General features: G+C 27.2%; 1 protein-coding gene across 1 annotated transcript in view; it reads right to left on the minus strand.

Annotated features, from left to right (window-relative positions):
- Window positions 1-17,599, minus strand: part of LOC105848472 (protein DD3-3) — a 72,446-nt gene extending 54,847 nt beyond the window's left edge. The window contains exons 1-2 of the mRNA XM_065810187.1: window positions 17,317-17,599; window positions 12,217-12,270 (exon numbers count right to left, since the gene is read on the minus strand). Coding sequence (XP_065666259.1) covers window positions 12,217-12,270; window positions 17,317-17,387 — 125 coding nt within the window. The 5' untranslated portion in view covers window positions 17,388-17,599. The remainder of the gene's footprint in view (window positions 1-12,216; window positions 12,271-17,316) is intronic.
- Window positions 17,600-25,433: the final 7,834 nt, after the last annotated feature.

The raw sequence follows: 25,433 nt of genomic DNA on the forward strand, positions 1-25,433 counted from the left end.
TAAAACAAACAAAAAATGGTAATGAAAAAATGAAAAAAATGTTGTTGGGCTTAAGGTTACCTAATAAAATTATGAACTAAATTATGACTAAACTATGAAGATAAAAATGTTTATCCTGTGGAACAACAAAAATGAAATGGCATCATCTAGGTAAGACAGCCTCTATATTTTTGTAATTATATTTGTTATTATATGTTATATAGTATATTATAGAACAAAATGGTAATAACACACCAGAAGAATATGTATTCTTAACAATTATCTTTTTTCCTTTTTTTTTTTATTTCTTTTGCTTGTTGTTGCTATTGTATTGTGTTGTATTTTTTTTTTTTTTTGCGCTTCTTTATAATTTAGTTTCATTTAACTTTACTTTCCCGTCTCTCTGTTTTTTTGAATTTTTTCTATTTTTGTCTTTTACTTTCTGCTTTCTTAATTCTTTATTGAAGAAAATGGCTCCAGAGACACATAATCTTATTGTACTATATGTATTTGTCGATACTGTTACTTTAAATAGATCATCATTGTTAATTGGATAAGTTTATTTAAAGCAGGATCGCATTTTTCTTCAAAAATTGATTCAATTAGTTTCATTGCATGATCTGTTCTTCTATCTGCTAGTGCTTTAAGATTACGTTCCTCTATTAATGGTGCTGCATGTAAGTTTCTTGGTGCATGGCAAATGATTCTTGCGACATGTCTTTGTATGAGATTGAATTTTTTTATGTGGATGTTAGGTAGTGAAATGTAAAGTGAACTAATGAATTCAATATGACTGAGCATTATTCCATTATAAGCTAGTTTTTAGGTAGATTTGCTTGTTAGGTTTGAAAATAATTAATTGGGCCTTGTTAGTGTTAATAGTCAATTTCATTTTTTTACAGTTCTTTATAATTTCCTGAAATGATTTTTCAGTTTTTCTGCATTTGCGCGATGTGATTGATCGGCTTCAGATGCAGTTATATTGTCAGCAAACTGATATATTTCTAAATATAAAGAAGCTGGGTGTTTTCCTGTACAAGAATTGAATAATTCTGGGCTCATTTCAGTGGGACACTCATAGTAATTGCCTTCCACAAACTATAAACTTTTTACCATTTTTAACACTTTGTATTCTATTTTCTAGATAGTTGGTGAACCATTTTCCTGCTGTTAGTCCTATTCCCATTTTAGACAATTCATTTAAAATTTCTTGATGTGGTTCATTATGAAATGCTTTGATAGGTCTATTAACAGAGTATCTGTGTATTTACTACCATCAATTGCTTTATATCATAAGTTTGTAGCATTGAGTATTGCAGTTTCAATTCCCGAGAATTTCCTGAAGCCAAATTATTAGTTTAAAATTAGTTAATACCTATCATTAGAATTTGGAAGTTGTATGACAACTAATTTTTCAAGAACTCTACAAAATATTGGCAATATAGAAATTGGTCGATAGTTAGCAACATCTTTTTTTTTATTACTTTTTCTTTTCTGTATTGGATTCCATATTATTCCATAAGAGTTTTTTTCAAAATAATGGGAAAATTCCATTTTCTAGTGACTTGTTAAAAATTAGAGTGAGATTATATGAAATCGATTTCGAAATTTTTTTGATTGAACATCATCATAACCCAAAGCTGAATTTGTTGTTAATGCACTTAGACGATTTTCTGTTTGATTTATTTTTAGTTTGTACTCTTTAAGATAACTATGAGTACTTTCTAAAACACCTAAGATATTTTTTTCTGGAGCTGATTTGAAAGTATCCGAATATTAATCGAATTCGATTGGGATTACGAATTCGAATTATAGTACGAATAAAATGGATTGGATTAATATTACGCTTCCAGCTCCCTCTTAAATTCCTATATTTTTTTGTGTATTTTTTTAATTATTTCCTCATATTTCGCCTAACATAAAACATTTAAAAATTTCATAAATCAAAGGTTTTCAATTAAATTAAATATTTACAAGTTTTGTGAGTCAAAATATATACTGGAATTTATAAATAAAAATTTCATAAATTAAAGGTTTTAAATAAATTAAATATTTACAAGTTTAGTGAGTCAAAATATATACTGGAATTTATAATTAAATACGAACTTCAAGAAAATCGCAATGATTTTATTACGAAGTCCTTACATTGTGATTATTATATATTAAAATCATGCTAAATACATATTAAGTACGACTATACTTTAAAATTCTTTAAATTAAGATAAACTCAGGGTAAAATAAAAATTAAATAGAATAAGATCCAGCATATTAACAAAAATTGTTAAGAAAAAAAATCAAGTGTTTTTTATTTGGAAAAACTATTTTTTTAATGTATTGCTTGAAAATGACGAAGGTCAATAGATAATACACATTAACAAGTCAGTTCACTTTGTAATTGATGAATATGTAATTTAATTTATAGTCTTTAGAAAAACTGATAGTATTTGTTTAAATTTAGTACCAGACATTTTAACTTTATTTTCAAAGAATTTTGATTATCTGGGATTGCAAATTGTTTTATTTTGTTGTATTAGTTTGTTGTATAAATAGGGGCCACGATATGAAATTGAAAATTAGGAAAATTTTGTTTTTTTGAATGGTGTAATAAAGTTTCCTGTTTTCTTGTGTTACACTTATTAACGTTGTTTTTGAAAGTTATTTATAAAACGATATGATCTAATTTAAATTTTAACATAAACAATATATTTTGGTAAATTAATTTGATAAATATTAAGCACATTAATTTCTTTGAATTAGTCTTATAGCATGTTTCTGACGTCAATATAAAACTTTCAATTTGGTTATATGCGTACTCGCCAAAGCTATATTTGCATATATGAGGTAGCAATGTTTAAAAGAGAAATAAATAAGTTTTAAATTACTTTGCGAAAACATAAGTCTTGCCTTATAAAGTAGACCTACGTTTTTTTATATTTTAGTGTTTGAAGCATTTTTGTGAGCTTTCCAAGATAAATTTTCATTAATAACAACTCCTAAAAATTCAGTTTCATGAGTTCTCTCAATGATTATATTTTCTATTTTCAGAGAAGGTAGAAAATTTGGTAGTGTGTTTCTTTTCTGATTTAAATGAAATAAAGAATATTTTGCTTTTTGTATGTGGAGGGACAACTTATTTGTTTTAAACCATATATTTAATTTTTGGAGTTCTATGTTTTCATTATCATACTGATCCTTGATATTTGCTGAAGAGTAAAATAAATTTGAATCGTCTGCAAACATTATAAATTCAAGTTTTCTAGAAACTTGAATTTATAATGTTTGCAGGATTTTTTTATTGCAGGTTTGGAGGGTTGTTTATATAGATTAGGAAGTAAGAATCGAACCTTAGGGGACATCGCATGGTAATTTTAATAATTTAGTGTGGTAACTAAACTCCCATAATTAAACTAAATTACCTGTAATAACACTATTGTCTGTTATACAGATAATTTTCGAACCACTGCAGTGTTTGGTTTTTTAGACCATACTTTTCCATTTTTTTAAGTAAGATTTCATAATCTATAGTGTCGAACGCTTTTGACAAGTCTACAAAGACTCCTAATATGAGTTTTTTTTTCACAGATTGATTTACTAATTCTGTTGGTAAGGTCTACCATGGCATGTTCTGTTGAGTGCTGATTTGAAAACCATATTGATTTTTATTCAGAATTTTGTTTTTGATTAGGTGTTTATATAAACGGTTGTAGATTATTTGTTCGAAGAGTTTTGAAAATACGGGAAGGATTGATATTAGTCTGTAGTTATTTAAGAAGGAAGTTTCTCCAGATTTATAGATTGGAATATTTTTAGCTATTTTTAAATGATCGGGTACAATTTCTGTAATTATTGAAGAGTTGAATATTTGGAAAATGGGTTTAATTATTTCTGAGAAAACATTCAAAACTACATTAGCTGGGATATCACTAATACCTGGACCTTTAATAATCTTTAGCGTTTCAATTGCAAATCCAAGTTCTTCGTATTCTAATTCTTTGAAAACGAGAGAGCAATGAGAGTCCTCGATGTAACTTTCAAATGAATCGTTTGCAGGTTGAATTTTAGAAGCAAGTTTAGAACCTATACTTGCAAAGTATTTGTTAAATTTTTCAGAAATATCTTTTGTATTATTAAACTCTTTTTCATTTATGAGAGTTTTTGGAGGTAGTTGGTTCGAGTTTATTTTGTTTTTACTACTTATTTCTTTTATAATTTCCCAGGTTTTTTTATCATCTCCTTTAAATTTTTGGATTTGTTTTGAATAAAATAATTTTTGGATTTTAATTTTATTTTTTCAAATAGATTTTTATATTGTTTATACTTAGACAAATTATCTTCGCTTCTATTTTTTAGATATGTTATGTAGAGTTTTTGTTTTTGTTTTGTCGATTTTCTTATTCTTCTGGTAATCCATAGAGTTGTCAGGTATTTTACTTTAATTTTTTTTCGACCTTTAGAAAATGTTTATTGTAGAGAGAGTTAGGAAAATGTCTATAAACTTATTCTAAGCGGAGTTTGTGCGTCCGAGGTTACATTCGTAATATATTTTTGACCAATTTACTACCGCAAGTGAGTCTTTTAGTTTTTGGATCGAAAATTTATTAATGCTTCTTTTCATGATTTTTATTTTCAGGTTATTGACAGTTTCAAATCAGATCCAGAAAAAAAAATGTTCTTAGGTGTCTTAGAAAGTACTTGTAGTTATTTTAAAAAACATAAACTGAAATAAAATCAAACAGTGTTGAACAAAAAAAAAGAGTCCGTCGATTGGAAGTTTCACGAAACTTCTGATCGACGGACCCGAAGTTAAAGTTTTATGATACGGAAGTTTAGCTTCGAAATGAACTGAAAACTGAAAAAAAATTTCTAACTGAAAGGGAACAAGTAGCAATATTGATTTAAAATTGAAGAGAGATTTTCAAAAATAGTTTTTGTATTATTGTACGCATTTAAAGACGATGCCATTGTTGTGTTTGATGGTATGTTTGTCACAGTCTGTTCACTATACACAGTGTTGTCATAAAATCCCATTCATAATAAATTTCTAAGTTGTCACAAAGTCTGTTATGTTGAGTAACCTGTCTTCTGTAAGTATTTGATCAAACAGGAATTATAATTACCTTTTGAGCAATGTATCTGTAATTGTAACAGAATTTTCAACAGAATAAAAGTTTTTTAAACCTAAAAAACTTTGTTATAAATACGTCATCGCCATTTTCCATTATTCGGTTGATGGTGTTATCCCCAACGACAAATCAAGGTGGTTTATGCTGGCTTTGTTTTAGAATCTAATTTAATAAATTAAATTCTGGATAAGTTAATAACTCATTTCATAACAATTTTTTGAAGTAGTAGAAATATATTAGTTTTATATATAGTTAGTGTCTTTAAATTGTTCTGTTGCCGAAAGCTTGTCCTAATATTCGATTAGTTTTAAGTAAACACATGCTGCAACACAAATTTGTAGAGATCATTGGAAAATGTTTTAATGTGTCACTTTAATTTGTTGACTTTGAAGGAAAAAAATGTGTTTACACAAACAAGCTTTAACAGTACTTTGCGATTTGTGATGAAATTTGTAAAATTTATTAAAATTAAGTACATATGTATTTTAAGTAAATTTTTGAAATTAGATATATGATGGTTTAAATTACGTTGTAAGTTTGACTCCAACCTTTTACCTGCTTTTAGACTCTTTTTTAATTTAGTAAACAATACTACGAATTTTATTTTGAAGTTTTTGATTTCATTATCATCTTTGTCAAACAGAGAACTGACCAACCTTCATCGATCAATCAAATTATTTGTCAATTTTATGTCGATTTTTAGGAAGTTTTTCTTAAGTTGATAAAAAGGAAATGCTGGGGGAAAAGTTTGCAATCAGTTTGACTTTTTTACCTGTAAGACTTAAATCAGTTTTTCTATTTTGGATTTTTATTTTTTGCTATATTATTTTTATGCTCTTTAAGATATATGGTGTTTGATGGTCATTAAATATACACTTTTAAAGTATTTTCATTGAATTCTGCACAATTTTTCTTTAAAATGTTATATTTAAATGATTGTTTTAGCCACTCTAAGTTTGTTTTAAAGCTATTAATTTCAAGATTTTTCTTGACTTTCTATCAGCGGATTCTATAGGGGAAGAAAGATGGGGTTCTGTCAAGAACCCCATCTTTCTTCCCAATATCAAAATTGCGTCAACAACTTCTATTGTATATTTTTCGATTTTATCTATTTGCGTGTCAGATTTTTTCCGCAGTCTCTCATCATAGTTAAGACCCATGTCATTGCTACTTTTAGCTAGTTGACTTTAAGTTTTTGATTCTGAACTAAAGAAACACCTTCCAAAATTCACACTTTATTAGAATCATCCTAATCACGTCAAAACAGCCAACTAACGACTGTTTTGAAACAAAAGTCAACTAATGACTGTTTTGGCTTGCTAATAGGCTGCTCGCTATTAAGTTAGGATCTTCATCTTAAAATAGCTTTATTGCAATGCTAATACCCAGTAGTGTCATGTATGCAGACATGAATTTTGAATTAAATAAGATAAATGGCTGACTTATAATAAATGACTTTATGGCGAATAAACTCTCATTAAACGTTGAAAAAACAAAGTATACCTTATTTCATAAAAAAGTACAAGAAGAAAATCTTCCCATTAAATTACTATACCTTTTTTTAAATAACATACAAATAAAAGAGCAAGGCTATATAAAATTTTTAGGAACACATGCTGATAATAATTTATCTCGGCTTCCACATATTAAATAATTACAATCAAAAGTTAGTAAAACCATTGGTTTGATGTACCGAGTTCGTCCATATGTAAATACAGTTTATCTAAAGTTAATATACTTTTCTTTAATTCATTGTTTCATTAGCTATGCTAATATTACATGGGTTTATACAAAACCTAAAAAAATACATAGTTTGCAAAAACATGCGTGTAGAATCATTGACGGGAAAAAAAGAGAAGAGCATACTAAACCCTTAATGAGAAATATGAAAATGATGAATGTATACGAAATAAATTTTTATCAGCACCAAATTTTTATGTATAAATATATTGATAACCTAACTCTAGCTAATTTTATTTGTAAGTTTGATAAAAATGTAAATATAAAGTATTTCTTAAGAAAAAAACGATCAAATTCCTTTAAACTGCTAAGGAAATTAAATAAATATACAGAATATTCAATAGCATATCGAGGACCTAAATTATGGAATTCTTTTCATAAAACAAATATGGTCAAATCATTAAACTCATTTAAGTTTCAAGCAAAAAAAACACATTTTTAATTTTGCGGAATAATAGTTCTAAAAACTTTTTGTAAATTTATTCAAATAAATTTTTCTTATTATTCTTAGTAGTTACTAATGATATGCGTGTCTTTTAATGTATTAATTATTAAATTCTTTTGTATATGTTTGTATTTCTTTGAATACCTAAAATTACAATATAGCTATTACAAAATATCTTTGTTATTGTAAAAATAATTTATTTTCTTATTATATCTTTAGTTTATTTATATATTTTTTATTTTATTACTTTTATATTTTTAATGGATTTTTATAACTCTTTTTGAATATTTTATATTTTGAAATATCAATATTATATTGTAGAAAATAAAAGTGCCGAAACGGTTTTATAAAATATATATATATATATATATATACATATATATATAAAGAGAGAGACTTTTCAGGATTCCAAATTTTGATTCCAAATTTTTAAATCATGCACTTATTTGAAATTTTAAAGCTGAGTGAACTTTAAATACTTCAATATTCCAGAAATATAAAATGTTTTGTTAGACTTTCTACCCTTTCCATCAATAGTTTCACCAGATACTGGTACATTTTCAAAGTGTTTCCACAAAACTCCATGGTCATTAAGTTAACTTTTTCATCAAAATACAGACAAACTTGAAAAATGTTCAAATAATGCTTTAGATGGAAAATTATTTTCTCGTAATCAAACCCTTGCATATATCAGTAGTAGACGAAAAATTAATTTCTCCATCACCTGAAATCAGCTCTAGTTCATGGTTTTATATTTGAATCGATTTTAAACATCTTTTTTATGCTGCAATAAATCTTTTTATTCGAGTAATAATTAAGACAGCAACTTTTATTGACAACGACAGATTTACCTTTAACAAATATATCGAAAGAACTATTGTAAAAACAAATGTGGTAGATAATTTTCTAGTATTTTATAATGTTTAACGTAATGTTTGATGACATTTAACACAAATTCACAAATAACAAAAAAATAAGCAATAAAGTGATAATCACACATTTTTTTAACGGCTTCTTGAAGAATATAAAAAACAGTTTCTCCTTTTTTCGCTTCTTCTTTAAGAGCACTTAATTCTTATTAGTAAAAGTTATTAATGCAAAATATTGTATGTTTTTTACATGAACATTCAACATTACAGAAGTATAAGAATTTTTTGTAGAAAATGTTTTGTAAGACTTTCTACTCTTTCTATCAGTAGCTTCACCAGATACTGGTACATTTCAAAGTGTTTCCACAAAACTCCATGGTCATTAAGTTAAAATTGGGTGCTTTATAGCTAAATAATTTCTTTTTGTTAGAAACTCGTTAGATAGATACATTACAACTAAATAACTTCTTTTAATTAGATTCTCTTGAGTCCATAACACAATAAGAAGTTGGGGGCGATGATTTCGGTTTTTTTAAATTCAAGTTCAAGATCACAAAGTTTTTGCAGTGATTTTAAACGTAAAAAATTCTGTACTTTGAGACTTTTGGCTGTTTTTGCTACTCTAAAAATTAAACTTTGTTGGTTGTTTAATTATCGCTCAAAAATTCCGTTATTTACTTCATATAACTAGCAAAGTTGTCATGGCGACAGGTGAGTAGATGATTTTTTAATGTTTTTTGAGTTTAGTTGTATAATACTTACCATTAAAACTTTTAGGACTTAAAATTGATGTATCAACCAATGTCTTGTGTAACTTACATGCAAAGCCGAATAATATGTACTTGAGTTGTGCAGTTACTTTTATTGATCATATTTCAAGGTCATTAGCTTCAATTAATTAATATGCAAATATCGCACTTATTACTATCGCTGTTTATTATTTCTCTACCAAAAATATACTTTCAGAGAAAATGTCATTGAAAAGAAACTTCTTTTATTATTACGCTATTTTAAAATCTTATAGTCAATTAAAATTTGGTATTTTAACTTTTTTCATCCTCAGGTTGATGCAACAACTACAAAAAATGGTTCAAACTACGTTAGTGTCATTAAACAGTTTAATTTAGTCAAGTAGAAAAAACAGAGAGAGAAGGTAGATCTTAAACTATCAACTTGACGCCTTTCTTTCTGGAGAAAAATTCTAGAAAGTTGCAATGATATCATTCCATCGAAGCACCATCGTTGTGTAGCTCAAACAATGAACTTGCTAGGTTGTAAGAAACTCTAAATATTTTGCAAAACTTAAATTTGAATACCAGGCCATCGTTTTTAAATTTTTTTGATAGCGGACTAGTTGCAGAGAGGAGGCTGAATAAGTGCGAATTTCATAACTGCGAATCTACATAAGTGCGAAGCAGTTGCAAAGACTGGCATAAGTGCGAACTGGCACAAGCGCGAACTGGCATAAATGCGCCGAAAGAATTTGCAAACATTGGCATAAGTGCGAACTGGCATAAGTGCGAATCAATTGCAAAAACTGGCATAAGTGCGAACTGGCACAAGCGCGAACTGGCATAAATGCGCCGAAAGAATTTGCAAACATTGGCATAAGTGCGAACTGGCATAAGTGCGAACTGGCATATGTGCGAATCAATTGCAAAAACTGGCATAAGTGCGAACTGGCACAAGCGCGAACTGGCATAAGTGCGCCGAAATAATTTGCAAACATTGGCATAAGTGCGAATTGGCATAAGTGCGAACTGGCATAAGTGCGAATTGGCATAAGTGCGAATTTGCCAATTCGCCACTTGTGCCAGTTCGCACTTATGCCAGTTCGCACTTATGCCAGTCGCACTTATGCAGATTCGCAGTTATGAAATTCGCACTTATTCAGTCGCCCCGTTGCAGACTAGCGCTACTAATTATAAAGTCTGATAAAGTAGCGGAAAAGCGGCCACGGTTTCAATTATTTGGTAGCGATTTCAGTTCTGATGTGTATATATATATATATATATATATATATATATATATATATATATATATATATATATATATATATATATATATATATATATATATATATATATATTAACTATCTTCGCTTCTAACAAGGCTGCAAGCAGCCACTAATTAAAGTTAGAAGTTACTGAAAGAGAAAAGATGAAGATTGTAGAGCAAGATAACGATTGACGGATGACTTAAAGGATTGCAAATTATATGAATCAGGAAAGCAAGATAAAAGTAGCGAATTCCAAACAGCTGATATTCGAGGAAAAAAACTAGACGAATAAGCGTTTTTGGAGCACTTAGGAACACTCACAGAAAAAGAATGACACTTAATTGAATGACGAGTAACACGAGAATGAATTTTAGTAGATGGCATAAGAGACGCTAGCTCTTTAGAGCAGTGCCCATTATAGTATTTGTAGAAAAGAGAAAGAGAAGCAACATTACGATGATGTGATAATGGTTGGAGGTTGGCTGCAAGAACAGGTCCAACTATGTTTAAAATGCTTTTTTGCACCTTGTCTAAAAGAAAAAGGGCATCATTAGAAGAACCGTCCCAGATTTGGCAACAGTATTCCATACAAGGCCGGATTTGAGATTTATAGAGATAGAGAATAGAATCCGAAGTAAGAAAGTGAAAAGCTCGATAAAGAGATGCAACCTTAGCAGATGCTAATTTTGCGACTGATTTGATATATGGTTTCCAAGAAAGATTGCAAGTAAGAGTTAATCCTAGAAGATGAAGAGTAGATGACTCATCGAGTACATCACCGTTCATAAATATAGAAAAATCAAAATTATTGCGATAACGATTGGCTGAAAAAAATTGAGTTTTATGTAAACTAAAGTTCACCAGCCACTGTGAGCCCCATACTGTAGCAGAAGTGAGATCCTTTTCAAGCTCAAATGCCCCCTCAAAGCAATCAGAGATTTTTGGCTTCTTATCACAACAAGAATAAATGGTAGTATCATCAGCAAACAATGCCACCTTAGAAGTGAGAATATTTCTTACGAATGTAAATGCCCAGGCCAAGCATGTGACTATTGGAGTCTTTGCGAATTAAAGGAAGATAACCATCAACACTAAGATCACAAGATGAGACAGCTGAACTCAAATTAGTCTCACAAAGAGGAAGTAGGTCTGGTGAACTTTGCAAGAGATAAGACTCAACAGAAGAAAAATTATTTTGAAGACCACGAATATTAGTGAATGATAGGTTCAGAGAACTTGGTGATGACGATGGTTTTTGTGTTTTTTAGTTTTTGGTACTTTATTCATTTTTAAATTTGTTAAAGAACTTGACTCAAAGCATAGATAGTACTTAGAACACTGTTTAATAGCCCAAGCAATTGCCTCATTACTATTAATAAACCCTAAGCCGTAACAAAGGGCTCCAAATGTGGCCTTGGCAGTGCACACCAAAAGTACAAACAGGGACACCATGCGCAACATGGTACTGTTAATACTTTGATATTTTTCAGCTGTTGATGGAATCAGCCTCTCTGAGAGCTACCACAGAGTTCGGGAAACCTGACTACCAGCCGGCCTCAGAACCATAAAACTGAGTTTTAGAGCTGTACCCTCATTAGGAGATAATAGAATGAGTTGCCTAGTCATAAAAACAGTGACACAAACAAAACCAATGCATTGAGTCAAGAAGATCCAGCATTTAACATCCTAAACTGGAAACAATGTATTAAAAATACATCTGCGCCAGCCTAATAGATGAAGAAGGGGTGCGAGGCTGGTCAACAGATAGAATCTGTTTACTCCTTAATATATATATATATATATATATATATATATATATATATATATATATATATATATATATATATATTTATATATATATATATATATATATATATATATATTTATATATATATTTATATTATAATACTTATATATATATTTATATATATATGTATATATATATATATATATATATATATATATATATATATATATATATATATATATATATATATATATATATATATATATATATATATATAAATTAGTAAAAATATATTTTGATATATAACTTCATACCGATTTGCATTATTACGTTCTCTTCCTAGGTCATCAAGTCTATTGTTGCTCCCTCTAAATAAAAAAGTACAAATAAATAAGTTATATCTGCAACAAAAAATCTGCAGCATGTACTATAATGTGTTTTATATGATAAAATAACACTAGATTTATAAATAACAAATATCTTTAAGGGTGCCTCAAGACCTTTTAACATTTAGTTGTTCCCTTACATTAATAAAAAAAAGTTTTTCAAAAGTATGTTTTTTGGGTCTCAATTGAAGTGAAATTATATAAAAATTTCAAAAATATTAATGATTTTATGAAAAAAGTTATTTTTTTAGGCTTTACAGCATAGCAATTGAAACTTTTTAACTAAAAATGTAAAAAGGTTATTTCTTTAAGGTTTTTTATTTAATGAATATTATTTTTGAAATTTGTTTATATTTTTACTTTATTTGAGATCCAAAAGGACATACTTTTGAAAAACTTTTAAAATAATATTAGAGACCCATTAAATGTTCAAGGGTCAATAGACACCCCTTAAAGTATTTTTTTTTTCAAAAAATTTATAAATTCAGTATTTTTTTACCATATAGAATTTTAATTTTGTATTTCAAAAATGTTGTGAACTAACCTATTTTGGGGCCCTTCATTGATGGGGCCCTTTAGCAAATTTAAAGTGCCTTTTATTATTATTATTTTTAGCAATACCTAGCGGAAAAATTTTAAAGATTTTTTGGAGCCCTAATGACTGGTTTTGGGGAGAGGGTGCCTAGCCAACTTACCAGCCACGGCATTTTTTGTACTTGTTCTTAATAAAGTTCATTGATGAAAATATTTTTTCACAAATGTATGTTGAATCAAATTTGCCGACAAATCTAAGTGCAATGTCAATAAGTTTTGGAAAATCAGATTTGGGAACGAAATTAAAGAATTCTTTGAGGTCAAGGGACATTGGATTTTTTCTTAAACTTCGCCTTTAAACCCGTGTGTTCTTGAATAATGGTGATTTTTATTTGACTTTTTTGTCTTAAGTTGAAAGGAGATCTTGAATGAGATTAAAGCTTTCATATAACATTTGATGTAAACTAGTAGTTAAACATTGTCAGTTGAATTACAACTATATATCTATAATAGTTGAAAAGCAAATTGAAAAACAATTATAATCTCCTGCAAATTGAAAAACAATTATAATCTCCTGTTCCGAAAAAGGGCAGTGTTTTGGGACAAAAACTTAATTTTATTGTCTCTTATATTTTCAGCAAAAAAAAGGAGAGACTTTTCCTTTTTTGCAAAGAGAAGTGAAGTTTGAAAAGACGTTTAGCATTTCGTAACTTTTCATAATAACTTTTTTTGTTCGATTTGAGATTTTATTTTTCTGTTTTAAAATAAAACTTCTTTTGAACTTACGTTTAGCTAGGTATTTTATCTTGAAATTCGTGCGCATTTTAGTGAAATGTACTTTTTGTGCAAACTGTATTTTTTTAACTGTATAATTTTCTCAAAACAAAAAAGACACTGGTTTTGATGACGGTGTTTGTATAAACAAAAGTTATTCATCCCATTCATCTTAAAAACAAGGCTGTGATGATAATTCTCTTTCCCGTTGTTTTTTTTTAATTTGACCTTTTGACACTTTTTTTTAAATTTGACCATTTGACACAATATTTTGTAATTTCAAGGAACACTTTTCACTTATTTTTTTCTGCTTTATGCTAAAAAATGTTACTTTGCTTCATTTGCAATTTGGAACCTACTGATTAAAAACTAATTTTAATTAAAAAATAATTTTGAAATTTAATTTTGCGACTTTGAAATCAAATAACTAGAAAGTTTAATTTTGAAAAAATGTGTCATAAGGAGTCGGGTACTTATTTATTAAAAATTAATTTTAATTAAAAAATAATTTGATAACGTGATTAAAAAAAAATGTGATAGTTAGAAGAGCTGATTGCTGGAAATTTCGTCTGGGATAACACATCAAGAACCAAAGATATAGAACAGCTTTAAAAATAACCATTTAAAATACACAGCTAAATGGTTAATCTATTGTCCATAGTTTAAGAATTAAATTTCTTAAAACAAGAAATATATTTCATGTTTTAAGAAATAAATTGTGGGGTAGAAAATATTTTTCTTAAAGAAAGAAATATTTTTCTTGCTTTAAGATTTACAGGAAAATTGTAAATCCATTTCGGAATCGAATGACAGCATTGAAATCTTATATATGCACTGTTTTACAAAGCCTAATTTTTTATATTTAAAATAATTTATTTGTTGTCTTTTAATCTTTACATATGAGGAAGATAATCCATTTAATGATTATAAAAAAAATTACTTATATTTTTATTGCTCTATTTTACTTTGATTTTATTTTTGTTTATTTAATGTTTGTTAATTGTTTCAATTAGGCTTTTATTTCCTCATATTTTAACGGAGTTTTACAAAATTTTAATAATGTTTTAATTTTACTTTACAGTTTTAAAGCCCGAGACTTTATGATAAGATTACAGTGACTGCCTTTTGTTTGTTTCTGTTTATATAAATCCTCTATTTTTATAACAAAAGTTTCGTTGTATTTTTTTATTTTTCATTTGTGAACAATGAAATATTTTCTACACATCAATATAATAAAAAGTAAAAGAGCAGAACATCATCAAGTCTATTGGCGCTCAAGCTTAACAACAAGTTATCTCGTTAAATAAGATAAATTACTTTCAAGGTTTTTCCGTTCATCATCATTCTTTGTTTCATTTTTCAACGTAAACGAGTTTCTATTATGAAATGCTTCAATTCCAGCATTTTGCAGCACATTTTTGGGCATAAGCATGTGAAGTTTTGAGTTTTCTCTGACTGTTTTGCATTTCTTTCTTTTAAACTGTGAGTTGTCTTTATCTTTGTAGATTTATAGAATGTATTATCTCTTCCATCTCCGGATTTCCACGTCCAATTTCATGAAATGTCATTTTAGCACGTAAATTTACTTCATACCCAGGCAGCACAATACCTTGGAGCAATATTCACTGAAATCAATCCTGACATTATTTTAACGTTTGCCCAACACAGTGAGCTGCTAGGGTATGGTTTTGGTTTTAAAATAGAGATAAGTCAAATTGTGATTTATAGATAGAGATAAGTCAAAGTAAGAACATTGGATGATAATTCCTAATACGTTTTACATTTGTACATTTAGATTCGCTAGCGAAAAAGAAGCTAAAAGCTAGCAAAAGTTTGCAATATAGAAGGTTATTATGTATTACTTATTCGTATTAATGCATAACAGATACAGACTTGTCTTTATGTTATAGCTAGCAAAAATAAAATGCAGTACCGTTGTTAGTGGGTCAAGCTAGGCTAGCCTTCTCCCCCCTTTCTTTAATTCGAGTGTGTAGACTAACCTAGTCACGGCACTGACAGTATGGTAGTAGTAAACTGAGACAAAACTAAAATTTAAAAAATTTTTGTCTCAATTAGTTAATCTTTATGTCTAAATTTATTAAAGTCTGACAAAAAAGTTTATATTTCATCTGCGCAACATTTTTTACAAAATGACGTTCACTGACTTTTAAGATTTATGTGGCGAATGCAACAATTGTCAATATAAAGAAAGTAAGCTATTTAATTTACTTTGTCTTGTCTTATTTTTTGTTGACAGTTAAACAATAGTTACAATATTACAGCAGGATGTTTTTAAAATTTGAATAAATGTTTCAAATAATTTGAATAATCTAAAATGTTTTGCACAATTTTAACATGCATGCTTAAAACCTTTTGAATTTCTCCATTATTCAAGAACACACGGGTTTAAAGGCGACATTTTCTTTAAAATTATGGCATTTATTGATTTAAAAAGTTGTTAAATTGAGTTATTTAATTTAAAAAAAAAAAGGATTCTTTTTTTTAAATCGCGATGTTTCAACTTACTCTTGTTTCAAGTAGCCCTTATTTGTATTAATTGATCATTTTGCATCATATGCTCTTTTTCCGATCGCAAGTAAAAAATACTGCTGATGATTATGACTAAACTAAAAATAAGTTTTTTGAAAATGATTTAGAAGCACAGATAATGTCCGATATTTTAATAAAATCAAATAAAAATAAATCTACATTGAAACGCAGGTATTTAAACTTGTGCAATTTATTTTGACAAAAGGACTTTCAGCTGCATTTATGCACTACTTAAAGAACATAATTTGATAATTTATATTTTTGCTTAAAAAATAAAAAGTTCTGTATACGATTTTAAATAAATACAACAATCAATTTAATATATAAATTATTAGTTGTATCAAGGAAAACAAATTAGGGCTAACAATTATTGTTTAAACTATTCGAAACAAAATGTTGAAGAAAATTATTAAACTTTAAAAATTGCAATTTTATTACGAAATGCCAATTACAGCATACTGTTACAAAAGGTTGATTGCAACATATCGCATTTTTGTCACTAACTATATGTAATGACAAATTTATATCTAGTTCATGGCTACTTATTGTGGATTTTTAACTAAGGATACTAATTCAAGATGCTGATTGCTACATATTGTAGCTTTAAAGCTAGTTACAACGAACCAAAAAGTGTGTATTAAATCGATAGCTAAATATTGTAGGTTTATAGCAATAACTATCAGTGAAAGATCCAGGTAGGAAGTTTGCATCCCCCCTCATCCCCCAAAATCTGAAAGTTCTAAAAAAATTTAGAAATAGAGGACCTTTTTTTTAAAAAAAAAAAAAATGTAAATGCGATATAAAATACAAAAAAATTTCAACATCCCAACCGTTACGAATGTTGCTAGCTAGATGCTAGCCGAATATACATATATATATATATATATATATATATATATATATATATATATATATATATATATATATATATATATATATGATATATATATATATATATATATATATATATATATATATATATATATATATATATATATATATATATATATATGTATATAAATATATATATATGTATATATATATATATAAATATATATAAAAGAGTCAAAAGTTTTGCAATCCTTTTATAAACGCAAATATAATATTTCTTTCTATGAAATGGGTAATAAAGAATGATACAAAAAATAAGAAGAAATATTAAAATGTTACCTTGGGTTGTGTAAATAAACATCTGATTGTACCAGTGTGCACATCACTACCAGCAACAATTTAAACAACATTGTGTTGTTCTTGTTTAAAATCTTTGCAAATTCTTTTTACTTGTTTGACTACTACTTTGCTGTCTTAATATTAACTAAACATATTACTTTTTTAAACTTATATGCAAGTTTAAAGGATTATATATATATAGAAAGTTTAATTCAAAGTATGAAAATGCTAAAAAATGCCATTGTTTATTTAAATATTTAAATAAATTACTCGTTTGTTAAGTGAATAAAAATATTTGCGTGGTAATAAGTGAATGGCATCAGGATATTATGTTATTAGTCTAAACCAGTGTGAAAACCTTTGTTTAATATACTTTGGATGTACAAAGAAAAATCCACCTTTTATTAAAATTGAAATATTACTATTACCGATAGGAGAAAGTCTCTAATTATTATGATGCAGTGCTGAATTAAAGAAGGGAAAATAGGGACTCTATAGCACTGGGCTTTGTATTATGCGGGGTTTTTAATAGTTTAAAATAAAATACTTTTTTAAAAGTAACTCTTAAGAAAAAAATCTTCGTCTAATGACATAGAAAGCCTCCTGCTTTAAAAATGCCCCTGGCCCCGAAATCTCTTAATCCATTAACTTGAAAATAATAATATTTAAAAATACTTTTATCAAAAGGATTAAAACAAACCAAAAGTCAACGACACGTACTTTTTTTTTTTTTGGAAGCTTGCGTTTTAAAATACGGCTGTATTTTAAACGCACTCCAAAACGCACAAGAAAAACCCAACGTGTCGTTCATTTTTGTATATTTTATTCCAATCAGTTTGATTAAAATGGTTAAAAACTGTTTGATTTAAAGATAGCAAGTAAAACAAGGATACTTAAAAAACCATTGTTTGTTAATTATGCATATATAACAATAAAATTTGAACTTAAAAGGAAAAAAAAACATTTTGCAAAAGAAACAAACACAGTATGTATAGAAATAAATAGAACGAGTAAGTCTATTAACTTTTTAATTATATTAACTGCCATGTGGCAATCAAAATAACTATATTATGCAACTTTACTAGTAACCATTACATTATGAACAAGTAAATAGTTAAAAATAAAAGTTTCAGGTACACTTTATTAATCCAGGAGCAATAAAATCATTTTTAAAACTTATCTCAAAGTGTTTTTTATTTTACACTTAAATAGGCGGTTATAATATTTAAAACCCCAATTGATTTTATTGTAAATGGATGCAGCTTTTAAGTAATTCTTCTGGACATGCGTCTTTCAATATGTGCGCATGGACTTGCGCACGCGATGGTATTCGATTTGTCGACAATAATTTTATACCTTTAGTACCTAATTGAAGAGCATTTTTCTAAAAGACGCGAAGTCACATTTTTATTGTTTGAGAAAACACAAAAAACTAATTGTCCGGCGAAGATTTTTCTAATATCTATAATTTTGTAATCGTAATAAAGATGATGAACAAATTTTTGATTGATACTAGCATTGTTAGATTTGTACTTTTATCAATAAAAAATTCAAATGTTTAAAAAACTCAATTTTTGAAAAAATGGGCTTAGCGCCTTTTAGAAAAACGCTCTTCAATTGTGAACATTGCGCGACTAAATTTCTTACTCATACTTCTGAAACTTTGCGCCACCAAAAAATTCTTCAAAGCAGTTGTAAAAACTTTTTACTACTGACTTGTAGAATTTGATTAAAAGATGATTTATTTTTTTTATTGGATCATAAAATTTTACAAGTTTTATGTAACTTTTAGCGTATAATATTAAAATCAAATATTCGTCATTAAACATTTTATAATATTCGAAGGTTATTTTGTTATATATATATATATATATATATATATATATATATATATATATATATATATATATATATATATATATATATATATATATATATATATATATATATATATATATATATATATATATATATATATATATATATATATATATATATATATATATATATATATATATATATATATAAGCTATATTTGATATCGAACTAAAGATATACAGCAAAATAATCTTTATCCTTGAGAAAACTTAAAATTATAATTAGTCAGCGTATTTAGTAAATTAGATTTAAAATAGTTTATATAATTTTTAAAGTTGTCTAAGGAGCGTCAATTTAATTTGTGATTAACAGACCCTAATTAACCCACTTGGCAGGGGCGGATCCAGCATATTTTGGTCTTTGAGATATCTAACTTCCAGACATGTAGTCAACTCCAAACATTTATATGTTTATACTTATGTCAAATTAAGATGCTTTGCAAAAAATTGCGGTTATTGGATCTTGGGAACAAAAAAGCTCTAAAATTATCGCCCCCCCTCCTCCTGCCCCAAACTTGAGGGCAACAAGTTGATGAAATATTTTTTGTATAATTATATTCGACTAAATTTATATTCATCGATAAATTTTAAATTTCATAGTAAAATTTTTTAGCGTTCAAAATATATAACCATATAAAGTTTAAACACCCCTCAATTTGAGGGGGTTGCAAATTTTATATGGTCATAGTTTTTGAACGCTGAGAAATTATACTATGAAACTTAAAATTTCTCAATGAATATAAGTTTAGTTGAAAATAGTACAACAAATATTTCTTCAACTTGTTACTCTCACATTTGGGGCAGGAAGGGGCGAGAATTTTGGGGCTTTTTTGTTTCCAGGCTCCAATCATCGCAACTTTTTGCAAAGCATCCTTATTTGGCATAAGTATAAACATATAAATGTTTGGAATTTGCTCGATATCTGGAAATTAGATATCTCAAAGAACAAAAAAAGCTGGATCCACCCCTGCTTAGTGGGGTAATGTAGGTGTAAGTCAAATTTTTGCCTTTTTTGCAATGAAATATAAAATAAATGTTTTGTTTTTTTATTATTTCTGCACACAGTAAAAAGTATAAAGCTAATTTTTTTTACTGTGTAAAGTTTTATTTTATTTTACATATTTTTTAAATTGTTTTATTTCAAAACTCAAGAAAACAAGGACAAGTCTTTTTTTATTTTTTATTTCTTTACTATAACAGTTCTTAACAATACTTGCAATATAAATAAAGATTATTGAAAGGGCTTCAAAAAGATCATATTACGAAGCTCTGTCTAAGTTATTGCTTGAACAAAATTTATATAATATAGTTTATATAGTTTAAGTTATATACATTACAGTTATATATATTAACACATTAAAAACTAAAAAAGCTTAAATATTAGCTGAGGAGAAAATCAAACAAATTAGGACGATAATGAAGGCAAAACAATATATAGTATTATCCCCACCTTTTCAGTGTTCTTGCGTTTCAATAAATTTAGATGTAAAAATTTTAGAATTTCTAAGGAACAGCTTTATAAAATAAAGGTCAAATGGGTCAAATCTAAAGAAAAAATTATTTTCTCCTTTTTAGTCCAATTGAATAAAAGGTGCATTTAAAAAAAAAAAAAAACTTTATTAATTATCATTTTATTATTAATTTATTTTTATTGCTAAATAAAAATTAAAGTAAATTTTTTGTACTACTAATAAAAGTTGTATAAATAAATATTTTAATGTTTCAAAGTTGATTAATAAAAGTTTTATACTTGTAAATGTTTCTTTTATAGGCTTTTTTTAGTTTTGTTTAGTAACTTCGTACAAAAAAACAAGTTTGTCGTTAACTATAAACAAATTTGCTTTTTGTTACTATATACTTCGATTAAAAGTTTAGGTTACTAAATATTAAGTTTTCTTTGTTTTTAATTTTATCTGAATATTTTTCATTTGTAAATAGCGCGCATAATCGACATAATTAAAAATATTCAAATACTTAGGTAATAAACTTTTTTACATAAGGGATTGTCTATAAATTACGCACCGCAAAATATATTTTACAAACAAAAGTAGGAGATATTAGGCTCGTTTGCACGGCGATTTTCAATAAACTTAATGGACTATTTTGATTTTTTATTTAGATTAAGACTCTGCGAGGGAAAACTCTTGATCTTTTTTTGTTTTGTTTATTGTGAAATTTTGCGTTATGTAGTTTATACACGATCCTAATCGTCTTTCTAAAATTAAAGTGGTTTTTTAATAAATTCATTACTTCTTTTATATTACCGCTTCGATTGATTTAAAAGTTCATTACTTTTTGTAATCCGAGTGATCTAGCAGCTTATGGATTGCATTTATACAAAATGTTAAGCGGATCATTAAAATACAGATCTCTACGATAAGTGGATGACAAAATATTGTTTATATGTTTGACCCCATTATTAATACATTTTTTTTAAAGCTTAAGATTTTTTAATAAAAATCTTTATTTAAAAATATACTTGAGAATTTTCCTTGTGGCTGATAATTAAAATTTAGAGATCTAACCACCTATAACATAGAGAAGAAAACAAGTTTCTACCTAAAGCCTTTCTTCTGAAAAACTGATAAATGCCATTTAGACCCACATTACCTCAAACCAGCATTTCCCCTCTATATTATATTAAAATGCCTTTTAAAAGTCCAAATTTAAATTGACTTTATACTAATAATAGTTATAATGTATATAATTATAATTATAACATAATTAAGTAATAGTAATATACTTGTATTTACTATTTTATTATAATATTAATATAGTAATATTTTTAAGATTAAAATCATCAAGATATAGATGTTTTTATTTATTAATGATAATAAAAAAAAGCACACGTTTTAATTTAAAATTATACGGTCGGTTGTGAAGAAAAGTGTTCTATATGATGAAACAACATCAAGTTTATTTTTTTTTCAGTAGATTTTTTTACTTTTTTTACTTAAAGTAAAAAAATTAACAAAAATGCAAATCACAATATTTCTATTCCTTTCTAAGTCAGCAATCTTGTCTCTAAACGGCAAATCAAAATTAGAAGAAAATTATTAAAAATATAATAATAGACTAATCGAAATTAGTTTCCCGACAATAGTTTTATAAATAGCTATTAATAAATAATCAACAACAAAAAAATTAATTTTCATTTTGGTTAAAGTGGTTGTTAGTAACAGCCACGATGAGTAAGAGAAGCAAAAAGCAGCAGCATAGCTACAAATATGCCCGGCTCTTTTAACGTAAACTTTTATAAAGGCCACTAACCTATTTCCCGACAAAAAAAATAAATACTAAAACAAATAAATCAAAAAAAAATTCTTTTTCAAAGTTTTTTTGTAAAAAGTCTTTCTTTCTAAAAAGTTATAAACCCTAACTTTAAAGAAAATCAAAATATTTGAGGAAAAAAAATTAGACTGCGGCCTCCTTAAAACTATAGCAAAAAACTATAGCAAAAGCACACCCTAACGAACAGTGGCTTAGTCAAGGTTTGCATGCATGGGTAGCATCCAGTAGCGTAGCAAGAAATTATGCCCTCTCCTCCCCCACCTCCGTCAAAGTTTCATTATGACCATTAACCTATTTCTGCTCAGCAAAAAAAGAAATAAAAAATCAATGATCATTTAACAGTCCCTATTAGCACAATGGCTCTCATGCGACAGGGAGACCGTCTCTACTCTACTGGTATACCCGCATGTTGACTATATTTGCCGCTAATTATAATAGAATTAGCCTTTTTTATATGCGTGAAAAGAAATCCTTTTATAATGCCCCAACATAAACATTCCCCACACACATCAGAGTATTACCTGAAGTATTACCCAGAAGTGCCCAAGAACAGGTATTGCATTTGAATACGTTACCTATCTCAAAATTTATGTTAAAACAACGTGAAATCATTACTCTTTATATTTATATTTTGTTATTTAGGTGCCCCAAGAAGTCCTAATGGTCTTGTCACAGAGCACCGCGGAAGTGCATTTAACAGGAGGATTACGCCTCTTTCTTTACCGTGACGCGAATTAATGTCCAGAGTCCGTTTCGAACCTGGATCTTCTGCTTCTAAAGCAAGCGCTCTAACCAATGCGCCACGGCCGCACTCTTTGAGAATGTAAATAATGTAACTTACATTTTACTTACTTACAAAGTTAGTATAAAATTTCAAAGAAAAAGTTTTATTTGTAATTGTAAATAACAATATTTTTGAAATTACTTTTGTGTAAGCCTTTTTTGATAATTATTTATTTTTAAGCGTAAAAGTAATTCGGTTTTATGATGTAGTTTTATTTTACTTTGTAAAGTAAGTGTTATGTTTTTAAAATATTATATTTACGTAAGTTTACTTCATAAATTACTTTTTTTACACATAAAAAATAAATTACATTTCGGTGTAAATTTTTTACATAATTATAACCAAAAATACTTTACACGACTTACCATTAAATGTAAGTTACATTCGCAAGTAAAAATAAAAATGCAAATTATTTTTTACTTGTAAAAATAAATTACTTTTTTAAGTAACAGTTACTCATTTAAAAAACTAAACTTAAGTAACTAAGTTTTACATGTTATATGAATTATGTAATAAAAAAGAATTACTTTTAAATGTAAATCATATATTTTAATAGGAGTTATGTAAAGTAATTTACGTTAAAAATTTTCGTTCGCGATTTTACATCTAAATAAGTAAAAGAGCCATTCCTATTTAAAACTAAAATTTAAAACAAATTTAAAATTAAACTAATAATGTTTAATCTTTAGAAATAGATTAAAGATGTTTTCTAGCGAAAAAATAATTTCTTTTAACTTTTGTTTGAAACAATTATTTGTCAAATTAATAGAAAAATCGGTATTAGGTATAACTATTTAATTCCATAGATATGGACCACGAAAAAAAATACAAACTTGATTTTGCTTATTCCGATAAAAAGGAACATTGAGATAATCATCAGTATGTAAATAATATTTGTTTTTGTGGTTTTAATACACAAAGATTTTGGAATGCACGATGAGATAAATTTTCTTTACTTTTAAACATAAAGCATAAAATGTTATATACGTTTAGTTGGTAAATATTTAAGACTTTCATTTCTTTCATAAATTGGGTCAGGGTGCGTAAAACGGTTTTTAAAATTAGAAGATTTAAGTTTTATTTTATTATTGCTACCCCATACGGTATTTGCATAATTGATGTGGCAATTAACAGAGGAATGGTATAGCTGTGTCTGGTATGTAATGGTATAGCTTGTTGTCTGTTTAATATGTTTCTTGCTCTATATATAATACCAATAGGTTTTCGCAATTTTAAAGAAGGTATTGCCAATGTGATTTTTCCAGGATAGATTTTCATCAACATACACTTCTTAAAATTTTACAACATTTTATCTTTTAATAATTATATTTTCAATAAAAAGTCTTTGTTTTTTTGAGCGTGGATGAAAAAGCGTCCGTTTAGTTGTATCAATGTTTTGTAACAACTTATTTATTTTAAACCAATTAGAAACTTTTTTAAGCTCGTTTGTCATGTTATTTAAAAGTGTATTTGTTTTTTCATGAGATAAAAACAATTTTGTGTCATCTACAAAGATTATGGTTGATAAGTTTGAAGCTTTTTTAAGATCATTGATATATATCAAAAATAGAAGTGGTCCAAGTATGGATCCTTGTGGAAAACCACATGTAATATTCATTAATATCTGAGACTTAGAATTTTCATTATAAACATATTGTTTGCGATTTATTAAATAGCTTTTGAACCAATTAAATGTTTTATCTTTTATACCATAAGAGATTAGTTTTTTAAAACAATCTCATGATCGCCGGTATCAAAAGCCTTGGACAGGTCTATAAACATTCCTAATGTAAGTTGAGATTTTTTAAAAGATTCTGATATATTGTGTGTAAGTTGGAGAATAGCGTGCTCAGTGAATTATTCCTTTTAAACCCTAATTGGTTTTTATAAACCAACTTATTAAAAATAAAATAAAAAATAAATAAAAAAAAGCAATTTATTAAAAATAAAATAAATATCGCGTCACGACCTCACTGATTATTTATTTTATCAAACATCACCACTTTATTAGTTATGCTGTTTCAAACATAACCACTTTATTTGCTTTTTCGTTGATTATTTATTTTTTGAAACATAACAACTGAATCTTATTAATCGCTATAAAATCACCTAATATAATATGTATCACTTAATATAATTAATGTATACAATTACGAATATGTCAG

Source organism: Hydra vulgaris, chromosome 11, assembly GCF_038396675.1.
Source record: "Hydra vulgaris chromosome 11, alternate assembly HydraT2T_AEP".
In the NCBI taxonomy this organism is placed as follows: domain Eukaryota; kingdom Metazoa; phylum Cnidaria; class Hydrozoa; order Anthoathecata; family Hydridae; genus Hydra; species Hydra vulgaris.